General features: G+C 44.6%; 1 protein-coding gene across 1 annotated transcript in view; it reads right to left on the bottom strand.

The window, feature by feature from the left end:
• Positions 1-20,782, bottom strand: part of fy (fuzzy planar cell polarity protein-like protein) — a 48,224-nt gene continuing 27,442 nt past the window's right edge. The window contains exons 2-10 of the mRNA XM_084602188.1: positions 10,536-10,657; positions 9,360-9,513; positions 8,349-8,465; positions 5,436-5,633; positions 5,036-5,131; positions 4,805-4,938; positions 3,573-3,778; positions 3,322-3,448; positions 1-1,545 (exon numbers count right to left, since the gene is read on the bottom strand). Coding sequence (XP_084458314.1) covers positions 1,488-1,545; positions 3,322-3,448; positions 3,573-3,778; positions 4,805-4,938; positions 5,036-5,131; positions 5,436-5,633; positions 8,349-8,465; positions 9,360-9,513; positions 10,536-10,657 — 1,212 coding nt within the window. The 3' untranslated portion in view covers positions 1-1,487. The remainder of the gene's footprint in view (positions 1,546-3,321; positions 3,449-3,572; positions 3,779-4,804; positions 4,939-5,035; positions 5,132-5,435; positions 5,634-8,348; positions 8,466-9,359; positions 9,514-10,535; positions 10,658-20,782) is intronic.

The raw sequence follows: 20,782 nt of genomic DNA, 5'->3' as shown, positions 1-20,782 counted from the left end.
TTTCTTTTTTTTTTTTTTCCCTCCTTTGTGTGTAGTGGCAATTCTTGAACCATTTGTGAAAACAATGGAAAGTACAAGTTGAGAACGGCTGCTTCAGTTAGCGTGGTGCGTGCCCTGAAACACAATGAACCTCATGATTTAGCTACATCCATAGTTTATTTTGTCATAATTCTGCGTATGCTATTTCGTCACTCCGCTTTAGTTGAGAGAGTGAAGAGGACCCGAGGCACCAGCACAAGGTATTGGTGGCAGGTGTCTGTTAATTCCTTCTCCGGGCTCATTTTACTGCACTTTTTGCGGCCGTTTTGCAAAGGTTACTAACGCTACCGTCATTTGTATTATTTGTAGGGTTCTGAGCATGATTTGATGCTGCCCACCTTCAAATGACTCACCCAACTGTTTTGACCAATAGCGTGCCTAATTATACGGTCTGCAGTATTACCTGAAGTAATTCGATAATTCACTTTTTACGCTACAACTCCTTTGACTTTGAGCCGAGAAATGCCATAGTGGAGAACTCTGAAAATTCCGACTACCTGGGGATCTTTAACATCCACTGACCCCATGACTAGGTGGGGGTTTAAAAATTGCTACGCCAGCTCTTGGTTGCTCAGCCTTGCCATGAGTGAGGTGCATGCCGGTTTGAGTGTGTCAACGCTTCGGTGTAGGCATCGGGCTGATATGTAGCCATGCTTCACACAGCTTACACTCTGAGAACTAAATTTAACCGTGATAAAGTTCCAGTTTTTTCTGAAGTATTTACTATTGGATAGGCAGATATTTGGTACATTGCAATTTTTTTGTATCAACATATTTGTGCAAATTATTTAATTTTGTTTAAAAACCCTAATTTCATAAATACAATTTGATAAGATATGAGACACTTCAATGAAGCTCACATTAAAAAATTTTGTCGAAATGGTACCTCTTAGTACCTGCCAAATTCTGACGTACTACATTAAACGTTAACCCACATAGTTTTCAAGATTGAAAATTAAAACCCTCAACATACAGTCATGATAGGGAAAGAGTTCAGCAGTACATTTACCGTGTCATTTGCTACAGCCAGTCATTTGCTGCAGGACTTGACTGATCATCACGTTGGCTTGTTAAAAAAAAAATTCATCCTCTGCACTGAAGTCTTAAAATTGCATAAACGCATGAAAATGTGTTCCACAGTGTCATGTAAAAAAAAGGTTTTAAGTATCTGCTCCATTTCATTCATTAACAGTACCCTTCCAGACACATAAACTGTCTTATCACATTTTAAAGTCACCCTGGTTTCAATTCCCTGAATTGTCTAACATCCGCAGGCATCTTGAATAAGCTGTACAGAAACACTTTCACAACCCTGAAATGGCAGTCGTGCTAATATATATTATCTCTACATGAGGTAATAGAAGTGCAGGGCACTCTGAGGGGCGTCTTATGTAAATATCACAGACTAGATTAGGATCATGTCAGCAGGCAACAGTGGTGTGACGCTGTTAAAGAACGCAGACTTTGTTTGTCGTCAGGGCCTTGAGCGTCTTGTGGCTGACAGACCTGCAACAACAACAACAAAAAAAAAGTGCAAACATTGAAGAAACTTTGCTGCCTAATGGTATCGTGGTGCCAAGGCTTAGCAAAACACAGTGCTCAAGCTCCATGCGAGCATGGAGCTGTGCAAGATTGTGACAAGCATGACGAGAACCTCCACATTTTTACAGTCCATTTATCACCAGTTTCTCCTAAGGCGTTGCATTCAAGTATCTATTAGACAATGATAAGCAACCCGTTTTTCTGCCGGCAGAAACTCGCCCCCAAACAGTCAAGCTTTCCGAGCCACAGTGGGGGGTTTTCGCTCACTCTTGATGTTAACGCGTAAGCAAAAAAGGTAATAGTGTCATAAAGATGTTAAGAAAAAGTAAACACAATCCAAGTGGTAACTGTGACTTGCAACACCAACATTACCGTTAATGCCATGGAGTAAGAGACTAAAACGATACGGCAGAGAACATGCAGGATGAGGAAGTGCACTCTGATTCGGCACAATACGTGGTGCTGCAGACATTCTCAAGTGTTTCCAAGCCATTGTCACACTAGACACAGTGTACGACTGGAAAAACGTGATTGCACCAATGCACTTATGACCGTAACTTATGTTCCTGTTCTGACCGTAAGACATTGACATATGAAGGAGGGCCAGAGTTGGGTGTGTGCTGCTTCCAGTGCCTGTTTTTAATGCAACATTCTTTCCTGTACTCGGGCTTCTGCCAATTAAGAGCCTTCTCTCTCGTTTGCTCTCGCTGCGACTAGACTCAAGGATTTATATGCACTCAAACTATTGCCAGGGCTAAGGAAAGCAGCGGTTAGTTATTGGTGTTGCACATACTATCTGTACAGCCAAAGCAGCTCAGATATCACTTGCAAACATACGGGTGAAAAATTAATACAAAAGCAAAGAAATATATGCACAATATATATAATATAAATTTTAAAGGAGCGAGCAGTCTACGAGTGTTTTTTTTAAATGTTTATTATGTTTTTTTTTTTTATGTTTTTATGATTTTGTTTATGTTTATTTTATGTTAGTTATCTTCACCGAAAAGTCGGTGCTAGCATCTTTCACCGCCTCAAACTCTGCATAGAGAGATCTGGTTTTTCATCACGTGTAGCGAAACCAAGTAAGCACCATTGTCCAACTTAATACGCATCAAAAGGGTCAACAACAACCAAGTTTTGTGCGCGGTTTCACCATAAATAAGCCTCAGGTTGAGGCGGCAGAATTTTCAAAACAGTGCCCAATAAAGTTGCAGAACACTGTGTATATATAGTATATATATACACAATGTTGTTTTTTACTTATGAACAGCAGAACTGCATCTTCCTAAATTTTTTATTTCACCTTTTGCATTTGTTTATTCTTTTCTCCTATTAAGCAGATTGCAAGCTTCAGAGTAGGCTAATCTGTAGCATACAACACTTACACAGGAACTCTGGGCGCTATCTGTACGACTGCAACAGAAAAAAACGTATCCAGACACTTCCGAGCTACATATCTGAAGACACGCTGTGCACTCGTTAGCTGACTGCACCTCTACTGCAGCTGACTGCACCTCTAAAGCACATAATTATTATACGCCCACTGCGCTACACGTGAATTGTAGAGGAGAAACTTTGAGTCAGAAAAACACTTTGGAAATTGGAGATGCCTAACATGTGCACAGGATTTGTTATGCAGGGAGTGTATCATCAGGAAACTCGGCAGGAGCTGCCCTCAGCTACTTGGGTTATGTCTTCAAGGCCAAAACACATGCAAGATAGGCGCGGAGGGCTTACCTCATGGCAAATGTAGGTATTGATGATGAAAACAAGATGTACAGCTGGTAGTCATTACTGTGGATGGCATAATTCTTGTGCGTCTCTGTACACATGTACACCTCAACAGCCTTGTGGCTTGGACTGCCTGCAAGGAAGAAAAGTTATGCGGAAATTCAGTTTGAGTAAATGAAGTTTTTTTAGAGAAGTTTTTTTTTAATCTACTCGTACTAATGGCATGTACTGACGCCACACCAATGCAACGCGCGCACCTGCGTCTGAGGGCGCCGTGGCGTCGTCCGAGGGTGTCTCATGGGGCTGGAAGTATGTGGAGCTGACAAGCTTGTAAAGGGCGCGCAGCATCTCTTGGCGCTTGCGCAGGCTGACGCATTTGCCGTCCTTGGTGCGGCCGACCTCGTCTTCCACGGGGTGCACGCTCGTCAGGCTCCGATGCTTTTTCGTGTTCAGCAAAAGAAACCTGCAGGCGGCAATAAGACATCAAATGAGTAGCGTTTCACTTCTAGTTCAGCAACATGATGGCCAGTGTGACGTCAGCTTAAGGCATCTAGGTCGACCCTTGAGTGGCCGCAGCCTCATCCATCTATATCGCGATTATCCGCGTGCCAAACAATGCCTAACATTACGTTATGATCAAAGAAGTATAAACAGGCTTGAGCACCTGGCTAACGTGGCTAGCCCAACACTTGAGATTTGGCCGGTACCACTAACTCTGGCATAATGATGACGGAATCACTTCAGCACAACAAACTGCCTTTAATAAGTACTCAAAGGGAGTTGATGCTGAAGTGTAACTATGGTCGGATACAACCCGTCTGCTGTCGCATACAATTCCTCCGAAATGGCAAGTAGTCTGTATTTAAGGCTTTTCTGGTTATCTAAATATAAAAGCTAACCATCAGATCAAATTAAAAGCACAAGAATTTTTGATGCCTCTGGCTTGTTTGGTATTGTCAAATATTAAAAACTGATTCTTTTCACTGTTCAGTGAATTAATACACATGCAGTGCATCACTGCGAAAGTTGGCAACTGCTGCTGCTGTTTTCTTTCCAAGTTGTATAGTACTACTATAGGACCAGGTATTTTACACCTCTGTCGTCCTTCTCTTTTTCCCATTCAATTCTTATCCGTGCTGAATCGGTAATCTCTGCAGTGACGACACTGCGGGATTTCTGCGAAGTGACGGAGGATGAAAAATAAAAAACTGGAGTAGAATTGTATAGCCTACAGTGAAGAAACAGCGCATGCAGCCAGTGTTGCAACCGAGCTCTGTAAATCATAGCCGTTGCTACCACTGGTACGCTTGCCCAGTCACATCTACCACAGGGTCGTAGTTGGTAATCTGTGTATTTACCCTTCGAACGGCTGTGCTAAAGCTCTCGAGCACTTGGCGAGGTCTCCACAATGTTAGCGAATTCACAAGCTCAGCATAGCAACGGCTTGCATTAAGTGCAAAACAGCACCGAAATAGCACTGCTTGCTCACCCTAGGATGTTCTTGTCCAAAGCAGGCAAAGACACAGTCTTTTTGTCGGACGTTGAGCAAAGTGGGAAGTTCCTTGGATGCACGCTAGCGGCAGACTTGAGCAAGTCGAAGGCTTCGTTCCAGAATCTGCAAACCTGTGGCAGAAACAGCAGCATGCTCAATTTTCACGCCTTACTATTAATGAGGAGAGAAGGAACATAAGGCTGCCACAGGAGGCCGCCATTGCCATACCTCTTCCTCCAGGACCGATAAAGATGGCGCTGGCCCGCACAGAAGGCACAACTCAACACCCTGCGTCAGCTGTAGTGTGACCAGCCTGTTGCTAACCTGCGGTGACAAGCATAACAAGCAAAATGTTAGTTGCAACATCAAGTAAAATGGAGGACACTGAATTTAGCTATGCAAAAATAAATGAATCTGCAGATCTTAGATACAACATAATAACCACCTTCACCGCGCGGTCGTCAGCCGCAGTGTACTGTACTATGTCGCCAAGCCTTTACGGAGCTTTTACAGCCGTATCTCGTACAGAGTGCGGCAGCTCATAAAAGTCCCCAAGTCCCCACAGTTTAATTCAAGAGCATGCAGAGGGCACACTCAATGTAAAGGAGCCCAGCAAGTTCAGACGAACCAGCGGACAGCTGGTGGGCAGGTAGACTGGCGTCTCCCTCGAGATGCAGCGGGTTCCCGCGCGGGCGGCGATGGCCAGCAGAGAGGTCTCCTCATGAGTGAGCCGCAGCCAATGCTTGGTCGCCACAGCCACCTTGCCCCGAACCAGGAGACAGCCGTAAAGGGTGTCCACCTCCTCCACGAACGTGTCCAGGTAATGCTGCGCACAGGTTAAGATTGGAAAATTGGTGTGTAGGAAAGATGCACTCCTCTGTGAGCACCAGGACCGCTATGCTGGCGCAGAGGAAAAAATTGTACTGACGTCAGCACTGGAGCACAGCACTGGAGTGGTGTGCTTTCGAACAAAAGTGAACCCTTCTTAACAAGATACTTTATAAATTGCACAATACAGTTGCCAGGGCAAATAGTATGCCTAGGTGCCTTTGGTCTAGCACCTCTGTATACAATTGATATACAGTCGAGTATATGCTCAAAATTATCACATTATCACTTTGTGCGACAGGCCAATGTTCGAGCGATCTTGATCATTAAAATGTATGGCTTCACTTTTTGTCAGCCTAAGGAGTTGCGCCAGGTGATTATAGAAAAATGCGATTTCTGGTTTTGAGGAAATGAAGGGCGCACTAACTGTCTCAAGTCGGCAGCCACCTAATCAAGGAATGAAGGACAGTGAGAATGAGACAAAAGAAAGATGTACCGTAGTGGTGGGCCCCGGAAGAATTTCAATTAACCGAAATCATGCAGCACGCGGGCACCTCTGCATTCCGCCTGCAACTAAACACAGTCAGGTTCGAAACCAGGTGCTTCGCTAACATTGCTCCAGCTCTAGTTGAGCGCCCTATAACCGCTGACTCAGCACGGCCGGGCATGGAGTGAAAAGAGGAAAAACGAACGAGACACCGTAGGGGTGGGCTGTAGAATAATTTCCACCATCTGGGGTTCTATGTGGGACAAGGAAGAGGCAGGCACTAAAACTGCGTGCACTTTGCCCACGAGGGCTTCCTGGGCATTGCCATATTGCTTGCTGCACTGTTGCATGCATAGTGGAATTCCAGAGAGGAAGCGTCTGATATCCCTCTCACATTGTGAAAATGTTTGTAGCAATCAAGAGATACCCAACTTTCGAATTAAAACGCTTTTTCCCTTTACACGTGCAGTGGCAGGAAGGCATACAGTGCTACAAATTCGCAAGCCTCGGGAACAGCAAACAAAAAGTATTCGCGAATTCACAGGCTATAGGGAGTGCCACAGAAAATCCAACAAGGCTATCCTTGAGATGATCCGGTAGCATGAAAATATCTCACTTCATGTTCGGCAGGCATGCTAGCGTACTGGGCTACTCTTCCTGAATCTGCATTAAAATATTCTTGTGAGTGTTCTGTGGAGAAAATGTGCACGGCATCATCAGTCGGCGTACAAGCCTTTTGTGAGCATGCATTGTAAGCGTGCAATACTAAGGAGCCCTCATTTGAGGCTGGTCCGTTATGTGAAACATCCGGCTGCTGACAGTGTTGTGCAGCCGGTATGACAGGTCTCACGGCTAATCTAATCGCTCCACTAGGGCTAAGGAGAAACACTTCAAGGAGACTCGGAGAAGAAACAAGATGTTTCAACTCTTATCCGGGGATCGCGGGCACTCACGGACAATGGAATTTTCAGCTGTCACATTGTGCATCCACGCACGCAGTACAAGTGTGCCGTTTTCCACTTCATCATACACGCAGTTGCATCAGACTATATAGGTACCTAGTCTAGGCACAGCAACACAATATGACTACAAGGTACCATTGAATGTCCACTGTGAATTTTTTTTCTTTGGAGCACCTCCAATAGGCAACAATTTTGACTTTCACAAACCTTGACCCAGCCCTGAGAAAAATATTTTTACTCAACTATTTCTTGACGAGCGAGGTAGCTCCGGCCTGAAAAGAAACTGTGGCTACTATTTTTTGATGCTGCAAATAAACTCTAGGTGTATCTTATAGCCCCTTGTCTTTATAATGTGCAGTGTCACGCTAAGAATTAAGCACACACCTAGCAGCTACTGATTGCAAGCACTGCATACTTTGAATCGGTAAGGAAACAAACATTCTAAATTTCTCAAAATGTACTATACATGTGCCGTGAAATGGTCGCCGCTCAAAAATGTATTTCTCACAGCAGAAATACTTTCTCGAAAGTGGGAATGCTTACTGCAAACCCAAGTAGTTCGGTCACAAGCAGCACAGAAAAATGAGAACCATGAATGAACTCGGAAACAACAAGACAGCTGCACCACTTGTACTTTCATCAGGGGTGTTTCTTCACCGACCTTGTCTCATCATGATGCCTTTAACAGTAACCGACTTGCTTATACCAAGATATTATTAACTTGATTATCCTGTTCTCCCTCTTCTTCCTCGGCACATAATCTAGAGTTACTAATGTGCACAAGTTTATCCTGTCTTTTACCACACAGTTCAAACACAGAGTTGTATTGAAGATCCAATTGCTTCCTGTTTTCTGTTCACAGTGTGTGCTCCACACGCCCACATCGAAATTATATTATTAACCTGTTGACACAGTTGCGAGCAAAACACAATCTGGAACACTAACGCATTACAAGCAGCGCTCAACTGAATTTATGCAAATAAATTGGGTGGGAGACGCCGCTCTAAGCTGGTGAGCCAGGCACTATTCACCAGGTATCATCTCAAGGGCGATACCGAAAGCGGCTGTATAGTGGCGGCACCATGAAAGACCTACATTTACAAAAAATACTCCATGCATGACTACTTCTGGCTGCCACGTTTTTCTGCATGGGTTTCTCCAGAAATATAAAATAGAGTTACTTTTCGCAGACATACGAAACCTGGAAGTTTCGTGCTAAGCAAGCAGCAGCATGAAACTGGAATGTTAACACCAAATGACGTACCTGAAGTGCCGGACTTTCTGTACAGAGGATGTAGTCAGTGACACCCGTGAGATCTGCCAATGTGCAGGCATCTTGGTCTAGCTGGCACAGCAGGTGGTCCACAATGGGGTAGCAGCTCTGCAGGAACAGGTCGGACAAGAGAACTTAGCCAACCAAACTAGCTGTGAACGTTCTCAAACAAACCCGTCATAATCTGGTGAAAGTCCCTAGCCTACACGCAATCGTATCTAAGTACGATGACCAAATCTGCAGGTCAGCAATTGAAAAGTGCATGCCAAACCAATAAAATTATCCTTACGACAAGACAAATGCACAATACTTACTGCTTTGCCATGAGGCTGGATGGCTTTTCTCTTCACTACACTAGGTAAAGCCAAGGTCGCCATGGCCGCAAGTTTGACCTTCAAGTGTGACCTTGACCTAATTAAGTGTGGGTTTTCATGATTCCATGGTGTCCACGCAAAAGTATACTGCACCTTCCTTTCCTTGAAACCTAACTTAAATGGAGAGACAGCCCTGTGTTGTGCAATGTCAGCTCATGTTAAGGGCCCCAGGTGGTGAAATTACTCCGTAGCCCTTCACTACGGAACCTCTTTTACTCTTTCAGCATTCATTCACTCCCACCTTTCTCCCTTCCCTCAAGTGTGACAGATAATATGTCTTTCCTTTCTTATAAACCAGTGTGCAATTTATAAGAAAAAATATAAAAACATGACCTTGACCTGGTTAGTGCAGATGTCAACCATTCCGAGGTGTCCAACCAAAAGTATAACGCGCCTTCCTTTCCCCCAAAACATAATTGAACAGAATCACAACTTTCGCTCTACCCCTAGGTTCTAGCCATGTTTAAAACCCCATATATTTTTTTTACCTGCTTACATACACATTAGGCTGAGCAATGCAATCATGTTCTGAAGTGATGGCACATATAGTATAAGTCCATGTGTGCAACCTCGTTTACGTCACTCCATGATTACAAATGACATAAGAAGCTGCCAGACGGCTGCTCACCCTGAGGTCCCTCTTGAGCCTGTCGACGTTGTGTATTGTCTGCAGGGACTCCAGCCCCACGGCCATCACCATGGCAGCGAACACGTTGTCAAGCAGCCGATTTAGGTGCTCGTCGCTCGAGTTGTCGTTGTTCGTCACCACCAGTAACACCACGCTGCCGGGTGAAAGTGAGAAAGAATGCATTGCATGAGCAGAGAGGTACCGCAGGCACCATGTCATGTGTACTGTGTTCCGTGCCAGCAGTTCTTCAAATTCCGAAACATAGGCAGTCCGAAATGGAACAAAAAATATATTCAGGAGCAAACTCTGAGCCGCAGTAGATGTACTTTACTGAAAAACTGTTGTAAATGCATACTTGGTTAGTGCAAATAGCAAGCTCAAAGCCACATGCCAGACATTGTCGCATCTATTTCTGAAAAGAAGGAAAATGAATTTTCTAAAGCCTGAGCATGCAATTTTAATATGGAGCCGTATAAACACCGTAACACGTCATCAGTGAAGGCTCCCTATGAACTTTTTCTGCGTGTAAAGCACTCAGTTTCGATTTGTACAGCTGGATTGTTTCGTACTGGAGGGGTTTAGAAAATCAGTTTTTCTTTGTTTCGAAGCCTGATATGGCATAATCTTGTTCACGGCTTCGAACTCCCCACTGACATTACCCACTCTACCACGTTAATTAAAGATTTATGTTTTAGTTTATTAACTGCTTAATTAGAACACACTTTGCAGTAATTTACATCTGCTGTGGCTTAAAGTTTGTATCTATGAAATCCAATAATATGCAGAAGCAACATGTGGTTCATTTACACCAAATATGTACGTTTCCTGTTTGAACTAAGCATTAATAGCTCTCTAGCTCTGCTCCTTAACGGGTGCCAGATAATGGCAGTGTTTATACTGATTACTTAGAATAGACATTGGGCTGCTCTTCAGCAGGGGATGTGCACCACGAAAAAGAAAACCAACGAAGAACATTCAAATGTTACTATCAGCTGTATAGGCGCTGTTCATGCTCTTATCTTTCCTTGCTTGATACATCCAAAATCTGCAATCCCTTTCTTGTCTGCGTAATTCAGCTCATGCAATTATGCGATTTTGTTTATATTCATGCTTTTCATCGAGTTTCATCGAGTCATACATGCTGTAGGTGCCTCGGTTATTTTGTGGAGAAAATACCTGTCGTGGTAGCTGCGCCAGACGGCCTTCGCCCCTCGGGTGGTGGTGCTGTGCAGACATGCGCCCCTCAGCTGGGAGAACAGGTGCACGCCATTGAGTGTACCCACTGAGGCGAATGGGAGCTGCAGAGGATTGGAAGAATAAACACTTTCCACTCACTACCTCGAAACACAGCCCAACAATGCTCACAAGACACAACAGTTGATCGACGCACCACCAGGCAGTAAACACATATACGCAAAAAAGTTGCCAAGCATAAAGAAGGTTCTTCTGCATTTTGGCTCTGACTTGCTAATCTTTTGCACTATCTTTTCCCACATAGTAAGCATTGGGCATTTGTATCAAAAGCTCTGATGAGCATTTTCACATAGCGACAAACATGTAAGTGAATCGTATTCAATATCATGTCCACAATTTGCCGACAACTTATGCAAACAAGAGTTGCTGCAAAGACGTTCGCCTCCGCCCGACGCAGGCATACATTGCACAGCATTATAGTCAATCAATGACAAAGGTAGAGAAACGGAACTATAATGGAATCGCACCATTACTTTGGCCACGGATCGGCATATTTCACTATTGTTGCAGTACTCTTGGCTCACTTCACCTAAATATAGCAGGGACTCAATCGTAATTTTGTTTCACAGTTGAAGCTCTACTACTCCAAGTACAACCTTAAGTTTCGTTTTGCTTTATATGCTCGACCTTCAAGTCTAATCTAAATCATACCAAGCACATGCCCCCAAAACTAACAGTATATGAATGTCATATGACTGTGAATGACTACACCACATCATGTTAACCTTGATCACTCGTTATGGCACTTTGATCTTCCCACAGAAGGTCACGGCTTTGAATCTCTCACTTGCATTGCTGCCGTAGCAACTGTGACACCGGCCATTGCCGAGGCGGCGATTGAGACAGTAGCATGAACAGGGTATCTTTGGGCCAAAGCTGTTCCCCCTTATCACCTCTGATGTATCATTTTCTTATATGACATCACTAATGGACTTCCTTGTGGTGTCAGATTTGTCCTTTCATAACAAAATTGGGGAATTTTACAGCATAAGGTTTAATTTTCCTAGGCCAAACCTCAAGGTCATCTGGCTCCAAACATCTGACCATTATCACATCGCACTATGCAGCAAATTTCTGGAGGACAGAAAACTGGGCAAGCTGGTTTCGATACAAATCAGACATGGTCTAACAATACCAAAAAACAAAAACTTCTACCCTGCTTGCCTGTGTTTTTTTTCGTGCTGTTAGCCATGTGTGATTTATATGCAGCAAACATTGTTGTCTTCATTCTCGAAGGTCACTCATCTGCGCGAGCTAGGTACTGCGCATGTACTAGTATTATCTGCACCTGCCGCGATTCGAACCCACGCCAGAATGAACAGATCAACTTCTCTGACAGAGGCATGAGATATCTGGGCCGTAACTAGGTAAATGCACCACACACATCTGGGCGAGTGCGGCTGAGGTCCGCGAGTGTGAGGGAGCGACTGTAGTGTCGGGCAAATCCACGAGGTGGTGCGACAAAGAGAAGCATCTTAAGGCGGCGTGGCACAGAGGAAGCCACTATCGCCAAAGACAGACTCCACAGCCGTGTCAGATAGGCTTCAGGGGCCATTGAATAACGAAAAGCCAATTATCCTGTATCCGCGGCTTACCAAGTGCGAAAGCTAGCTAAGATCAAAGTGTCAGCAGTGACTGCAGCCGATGGCTTACACTCCTGAAACTTGATTCAACATAATCTAGGTGTGATGGCGCTGCTGTCACCGGGCTGGGAAGGCTTATGTGCCCATAAGATTCATGGAACCAAAAGTACCAAAAGTTTTGAGAGAAGTTTTCTGATTTTGCAGTGTGCCTTGTCCCTCAAACATTCTAGAACAGATCGTGGGAGTGTGAAATGTTGTTACAGAGGTGGAGTATTTTCAAACCAGCGCGAAAGATAAAGAGATGCAGTCGGGAGCGCGACAGCAGCGAAAAATGGTTTAAAGAACAATTCCCAGTTGTTACCAACTGGTTCCCATTTTCAGTTCCTGTTATAAACCAGTCAGGCCAGTTACAATTTTCACCAGCAGCAGTGCAGATGTAAGGAACTACCGTATTTTGTTCCAGTTTTGGAGAGAGCTAGCCCCAGTAAAGGCGTCCGATTGTTAGTGAGTGCTAAGAAAACTGGCAAAGTATGAAGTGATATATCGAAATCAATATTTTTAAAATGCCCTGATAAATACATTTGTTGCGGAGCCAGGCATACTGGGATCATGTGTTTCTCCCTATCTCCCTATCCCACAAGCTTCTCGCACGCGTAGTCGGACATGCTGCCGCTGCCCTGCACTCCATGTAAATACCACCACTCAACGTTTGTGCTGAAGACATTCCTCACACAGCAAAACAAACAACCCGTGCACAGCAGAAAACTACCAAAAATATAATAATAATAATTGGATCACAGGAAAGGAAAGGCACAGTATCTGTCAGGCTTTTCTATGGGCACCTAAACTGCACCATAAGGGAAGGGAGGAAGGTGAGAGCGAGCGTGGAGAGAGAGGGTAGTGAAGGACTCCAGAGTAGTTTCAACCACCTGGGGATCTTTAACATGCACTGACATCACACGCCACTTTGGGATCGAACCCGGGTACTCATAGTAGTCCGGGACGTCTTACCACTTCACCATCCAGGAGAATGACGAAAGCTACCCTTCCATCTCCTATGACTTTCCTCTCATCTTATCGGCATTCGTTTGTCCGCACGAGGCAGCGGAGGTGGCTAATGCAGAGCCAGTAGCAAGCCCGTGCATTTTCTTTTTGGCCTCGGCGGCGGCGTTTTGATGGAGACAAAACGGAGTAGCGTCCGTGTGCTTTGCGATGTCAGTGCAAGTTAAAGAACCCCAGGTGGTCGAAATTTCTGGAGTCCTCCACTACGGCGTCTATCATAGCCTGAGTCGTTTTGGGACGTTAAACCCCAAAAACCAAACCATTTTCTTTTCTTTCTTCCAACAGCTACAACAACAGCAATGTAACTCGCAGTGCTACATAACTGGTTTACAGTAATGTCACACTTTCTGCGGCAAGTGTGTTTGGACAGTACACCATCGCGCCTGTCGTGTGGCGTTCCTTGGTGCGCGTTGGAGTGTGGGATTGCAGATGGCAAGAACGCTAGGCAAGAACACACCTCTCGGAATCACGGAATATGAACTCCCACCATCCTCTCTCCCTCAATGATGCAGTTCAGGTCTCCACAGAACAAGTGTGACAGATACTGACCCTTTCCTTTTCTGTGAACCAATTATTTTGTAGTGAGTGCTACATTGGCGGCATAGGGTTATGCCCTATTCTGCATTACCTTGGCAATAAAGTTCATACATACATACATACATACATACATTACATACATTACATACATACATACATACATACATACATACATACATACATACATACATACATACATACATACATACATACATACATACATACATACATTGGCAGCAAAATTGAATTTTCACTGTGGCGGTGGCTGCGCCGTGGTACTAGAATATTCTAGAGCACTGTAGCCGTGATCGCACGTCCGCTGCGCCGTTGCCTAGCAACCGCTGTTTTTGTGGACACCTAAACCGCATATCAACAGTCCCACGTACCCCAACATTGTGTGTTGGTTTATAGGAAAGGAAAGGCACAGTATCTGTCACATTTGTTCATGCGGCTGTTCTTTCCACTTTCACTCGAACCATCCGCTCTCCCTCTACGGCGCTGTTCACGGAACAAGTGTGACAGATACTGCCCCGCCGGGGTGGTGCAGTGGTAAGACGCCCGACTACTGTGCCGGAGTACCCGGGTTAGAACCCGACCTCGGCGGCTGCGTTTCGATGGAGGCGAAACGAAGAGGCGTCCGTGTGCTGTGCGATGTCAGCGCACGTTAAAGATCCCCAGGTGATCGAAATTACTCCGCAGCCCTCCTCCTTTTTCTCTCTTTCCACTTTCACTCCCATCTTCCTCCCTTCCCTTATGGCGCGGTTGCGGTGTCCACAGAAAACAAGTGAGACAGTTACCGCGCATTTCCCTTCCTATAAATAAATCAGTTAAATCAGTTGTGACAGATACTGAGGCGTCCGTGTGCTGTGCGATGTCAGCGCACGTTAAAGATCCCCAGGTGGTCGAAATTACTCCGTAGCCCTCCACTACGGCTCCTCTTTCTCTCTTTCCACTTTCACTCTCACCTTCCTCCCTTCCCTTACGGCGCGGTTGCGGTGTCCACAGCAAACAAGTGAGCCAGTTACCGCGCCTTTCCCTTCCTATAAAGAAATCAGTTTGTGACAGATACTGCGCCTTCCCTTTCCTGATTAAGGCTGCGTATGCCCATATTTGAAATGCGTGCGAAAGTGTGACACCTTCTGCGAACGACAGTATGAGCCATTAAATTAAGGCTTTCGCCTTAAAAACCGTTTTTACACATATGCTGTCAGCTGGGTTCATGGACGCCGCAACCGTGCTCGAATTCAGCGCCGTCTGCGCCGCCGTCTGCTACAGTGAGCCGTTCGCTTTTTCTTTCCCATTGCCTATACACACTGAGAAGTGCCTTTTGAATTCTGTTTTGAATATATAGTTTTAATGACAGAATTAATAAGCAAATTTAATTCACGTGACAGCATATATCACATTACACGAAAAAAAAAAAAAAAGCTTACGCGATGATTTGAAGAAACGCAATCAATGTGGTTGTCACACACAGTTATAGCGGCATTTTAAAAATAGACTGCCTTTAGAATGACGAAGCATATACTTGCATGTTACACATTTCACTCGCCAACTTTTAACGACCGGCCGCCTCACTTAGTGCTTTGCGAAATGAGAATAACATTGCGGCAAGTTTTTCTTCCATGTATCTCTACGGATAGCTCTTTCGGCTCGTCGCGGTGTTGCAAAAATATTCCGCCTACGAAATGACGTTTCATACTTTCATAATTTATTCTTGGATGTTTGCTCTGTACCAAAGGGCGGCATATACTATGTGCCCTGCGAAATGAGAAAAGTGCTTTGAAAACATTCGCTTACGTGCATAGAGCTAATACAAAAACTCCTTACGTGTATGACAGCTGCTAGAATTAGCGAGTAAGCGTTGTTTCGGCGCCATGGCAATGTCAGAACGCAGGGGATATTCAAATTGCTTTGCGCCGTTGGCAAAAAAAGAAAAAGAGGTCACTATAAATACTAAATCTTGCATGATTCGTTGTTTTTACTATACGTTACACGCTAGATTTATGCTGCCATAAACAAAAGTGGCAAATTCAATTTTTTGAAATATACAACTCCACGTTTCACTTTTCAGTCGAAATGGCACTGCAAGCGGATAATGCAATCGGACGCGGCCACGTTTATAGATTTTTTTAAACGTTGACCGGAACGGGCGCCAAATAACTACCGCCGTGCGCCCTGCAGAAGCTCGTTTCCTCTAAAACTTGAGACCTAACAGTTCATGCAACGTTGCGGGTGGTGCCATATACCATTTCACTGCGTATAATTTGTACGCTTCTGCTGGTCCAGTTAGCGATAGTGACTGGAACCTACTTATATGCCTCCAGGGTCCGTATATTCCCAGTTTGCGTTATTATCGAAGTGTCGCTATCTCACGTGACCTCGAATGATCTGACTGGTCGAAACGCCGGAACCGGGTGTTGCCACTAGTTGCCACTACGAAACCGGAAGAGGTGGCAACATCATGTTCCGGCGTTTCCACCAATAAGATTACGCGAGGTCACGTGAGCTAGCGACACTTTCGATAACGACGCAAACTCTGAATACGGACTCAGCTGTGTGCCCTGATCAGTTATTATACACCACGTGACCTTAGCGCAGTGGGTGACGCTATAGTGCCTAGAATATATTCTAGGCACTGTAGTGACGCTGCGCGAGCGAGCTTTCGCCTTCATAGACGTATAGGCGGTCCTAAGTTCCTCGACGTTTGTTCTAATTATTACCGTCTCCAAGGATGGCTGTAGACGAGTCATCAAGCTCTTTCGGTGCAGCAGCGTAACCCGCTTTCCGAGCAAAACCCGACCTATGGCGGCGTGATCGAAGCCTCCAAGCCCGTGTCGTCAGCAGTTTGTGTCACGAGACCGCACGTCACAGCTGCTGAATAAACAGATAAAGACTTCGCCGCCAGTGAATTTCGAACCGGAGCAGAGAGATCAGATTCACTGGCCGCTGCATTAGACCACTGCGCCATTTAGATTTTTTTTTCTTTATTGCGCTTAGACAACAACATACAAATGCGGAGGACTAAGTACAGGGTTAACTGTGCACTTCTCTATCTCGAATACGGTCATCGTGACCTTCACATGGAACCAAATTGTGATGCAAACACTGCGAAAACAGGTAGGATGCTATGGCGCTTTGAAGACAGCGATCCTGTTTCAGCTAGAAGTGGACGACCCTGTCAATGCATCAGAGACACGCAAATATTAAGGCTGTGGCTAAAGGTACGTCGGACGGACCCGATCAATGGTCTTAAAGGTACGTCCGACGGACCCGGTGCGTTTTTCTTCGGGATACGACGGACGGATCCGGGAAATATTTTTCAGAGGTACGGCGGACGGTCCCGATCTGTAGGGTTCTTCCGACGGACCCAACGCATTTTTCTCCGATATGGGCCTTGGGATCCGTCGGGAAAGCCAGACGGATCCGAGATCCCCAGATGTACTAAGATGTACTACAGTGTTCTAGTGGTTGTAGTAACAACATGGTAGCCATATGTAGCCAAATCGAAGTTTGTATGAGGTGTACGTGCGACGTGCAACAAGTATATATGCATACTGCATGCGTGAAATGTAAAATTACAAAGAATAGTACAGTGGCAAGAATAGTGCCTAGAATGGGTGATATACTACGTGATGGCATGATGATAGGTTTACGTGAGTTGGACCGCGGCAGGGTGGCAAGCACGACCAGAGCGCAAGCGCATGTAATCGCGGTGTTGACGGCCAGCCCGCGGCCCGCACGCCCGCTCATTTGGCCCTCGTTATCATGTGGATTAACGTCTACGACGGTCGTTATGTAGTTATGTAGTTTTGATTCTTCAAAGTTTCCTCACTTCCATCTGTGATGAGATGCGTCACGTAACGCATCGCTTTCTGCTCGCATTGAGGTTTGGTGCTGCAAGTTCTACGTAGTACATATACAAGCGGCGCTGAAAAAGCTGGGTGCCGCCGGCGTGTCTCTAGCCCAAGCATCGAGTCATTCGTGTTTGTTGGAGGTGCGGTTTGTGTTTACCGTGAGATGCTGTGATGTACGGATTACGTCCTACTATAGTGCTGTGTGAGACTACGAAGAGTACTGTGATGAGTGCGCCGATGTCCGGACGGACATCAGTGTGTCCGTTTATGATCGGCGATGTTGCACGTGCATGTCAGTGTTTATTAGGTGCAGTGGTAATTCATTTACACGCGCTGTGCAACAATCAGACGAAAATAAGTCATCGACAATTTGTTAGCCTGCACTACAGAGCTCAAAACTCGGAAAATGGGAATGCACATGATGCAGTTTTCGCATGTTGGATTGGACCGAAAAATAAGTGCCCAGCCCGCACCGCCGGGATGCGCATTACTACAGGTGAAATGGTTCAGGTTTCAGTAAAATAGCTGCCTGGCAAAGCACCTTCCTAAATGTTCAGGCTTTGTACTATTGTTGAAGGCCACTTTATCATTAATAAAGGAACGAATATGCTTTATGTGTTAATGACTAGTGGTTTTTCAACATATGTTCATTTTTTTTTTCGTTTTTCCTTAGTTTCCTTTGTTTTTCATGCTAGACAAACACAAATAGTACACTTTTAAACTTGTCAGTCCAAATTTGAACATGAATATCTGCCATGCATGTGACAGCTTTAATGCTAGACGTAGACGCTGTGACATCTTAGTGGTACGTTCGGCTACTTGCCCCAAGGTCGTGATGTATGGCAGTCGCACTTTGGTGCAGGTGAAATGCAAATGCTTCTGTTTCCTGCAAGATGTCAACGCAAAGTACAAAGCCCGGGCAGTCAAATTAGTCTGGAGCTCTCCACTACGGTATTTTTCATAGCTACATATGTCACTTTAGGATGTGAAACCCTACATGCCACAGGTAGGCTGCATTGTGTTTTTAGATTTTGTAACCTCTCATCTATGTTTTGCAACATTTGGCTAATTTTAGTTCTCAAACAGTTATTAAAAATGAAACCGAAGAAGTTCTTGGCATGGTTTCCTGCTTGGATTAATTTGCTAATTGGAGTTCTTTGAAACTTTCATCAATGCTGGACAGTTCAAATAGCAGGCAGTTGAGAGGATCGTGCATTTCAGTTCTGACAAATGGAAAGCAACGGTCCCCTCCTTGCATGCATAGGTGCCCTTAAAATACATACTCAGGTGTGTGATAGTGACGCATATCAAGGGTCAACAGAAGGCCATGTGGAGCCAGTGTGATATTCTTCACGAAGGCTAAAGTAAAATTGTACAACAGCTGCTGTACCAGACAGAAAAAAATTGATCATTTAGTGTATGATTAATTGACCATAAATAGCATCTTACTCAGAGTATGATGTGATATATATCTGGTTTAGCATCCCAAAATAACTACGGCTATGAGGAACACGATAGTTGAGGGCTCCGGTATAATTTCGACCACCTGGGATTCTTTTACATGCACTGACACCGCACGGTGCATGACGGCCTATTGTTTCGCCTCTATTGAAATGCTCCTGCTCTGGCTGGAACCAAATCTGCATCTTTGGGTTCAGCAGCTAAGCACTCTAACTACTGAGCCAGCACAACGGGGCCAAGTATCAAAATGCATGCCATTACATTTCCTTCTAGCCTGTGGTTTTCTTCACCGAACTAATGTATACAAGGAAAAGTAAATAGCAAGAAAACACTAGTTTTATTGCACATTATATTCACATTTCAGCAAACATTCTCTAGGAAAAAAATTCTCATAATGTTTGCATGGAAACCATGAACATCTTACAAAAACAAAACAATGCACTTACTCCACTCCAACTATTAATGGGCAAGGTTGCATCTATGCTACTACACTGCACTTATCACAAAACCACAAGCCCCATCTGCTTTGGCCAATCACTTGATGAAACGGAGACAGATGTCGCACACCACAGACTGGTCGTCTCGCAACATATCTCTGCATATGTTGCATTTCAATTTCATGCCTTTCCACTTAGCTTCAATTGTTGCCAGCGTTACTAGTCACCCATCTTTTCTGAAATTCCTTTTTACGCTGTTGGGATCAGCATCCTTGTTAACGATGGTCTCTGGAATTTTCGATGCTATCATTTTCACATCTTCCTCATCTGGAAGAACGAAGGAAATGACAAGCTTTGAGCAGAAAAAAAAAATTAGGGAGACTCCTAATCTCCACCTGTAAGGGTATGGTGTGCCAGCGTTAATGGTTCTTGTCTGCAGATCCCACTGTGGATTCCCGTTAATTTACATGCCCTTTGCTACAAACATAATTACTAATTCCTTAATTCATGTCTCAGATATAGTCATTAGCATACGGTCGTAGGCTGCCCTGTTAGGTGATAGACAATCTGGCATAGACCTCTGTAAGCCTCAACCTTTCTTAATTGAAGCTGAAACGTCCCAGAACATATTTCAAATATAACTTTGTAAGCTTGACTTAACAGCTCCTGCCATGTCGTGTGGCCTCGTGACATTTGGCTCGTGGCACTTTTGGCTTGTGCACAGGGGTCATCTGTTAAATACTGGTTAACATGCATGAAAAATACATTTTCACACAAACTGGTGGCAAATGGTCAAGTGGTGCACTGCAGATTCTGAAATGTATACCTATACGCATGCAAGGATCGCATCATCACATAACATGATCAAGAGTTCTATCAGTACCTGTAGTTACATAGCATTTCAATGCCCATTAAAGGACCACCTCAGACAATGGCTGTTGTTACCTCAAGGCCTATTCTAACAGCGTACTGACACCATTCCACTGAGTGATGGACATGTATATGCATACCCTAGATAGCTCATGATTGTGGATCTCAATTATTTCTATGACTTCCAAGGAGTTCCTGTCGTCAGAAACCCTACACTTTATGAAATCAGGACAGTTGTCTTGAAAGGTGATGAAAAGAAATAACCAGGTTACCTTGACGCAATGCTAAATTACAGAGGGTGAATATGTTGCATGAAGATACCAAGAAGCTTGTACAAAGAAAAGTGAGAGTGAAATGGCAGG

The sequence above is a fragment of the Amblyomma maculatum genome, chromosome 4 (assembly GCF_055883805.1).
Source record: "Amblyomma maculatum isolate TAMU_Amacu chromosome 4, ASM5588380v1, whole genome shotgun sequence".
NCBI classification, from domain to species: Eukaryota; Metazoa; Arthropoda; class Arachnida; order Ixodida; family Ixodidae; genus Amblyomma; species Amblyomma maculatum.
Note: the sequence above shows the minus strand (reverse complement) of the source record. Positions and strands in the feature narration are given on the sequence as shown.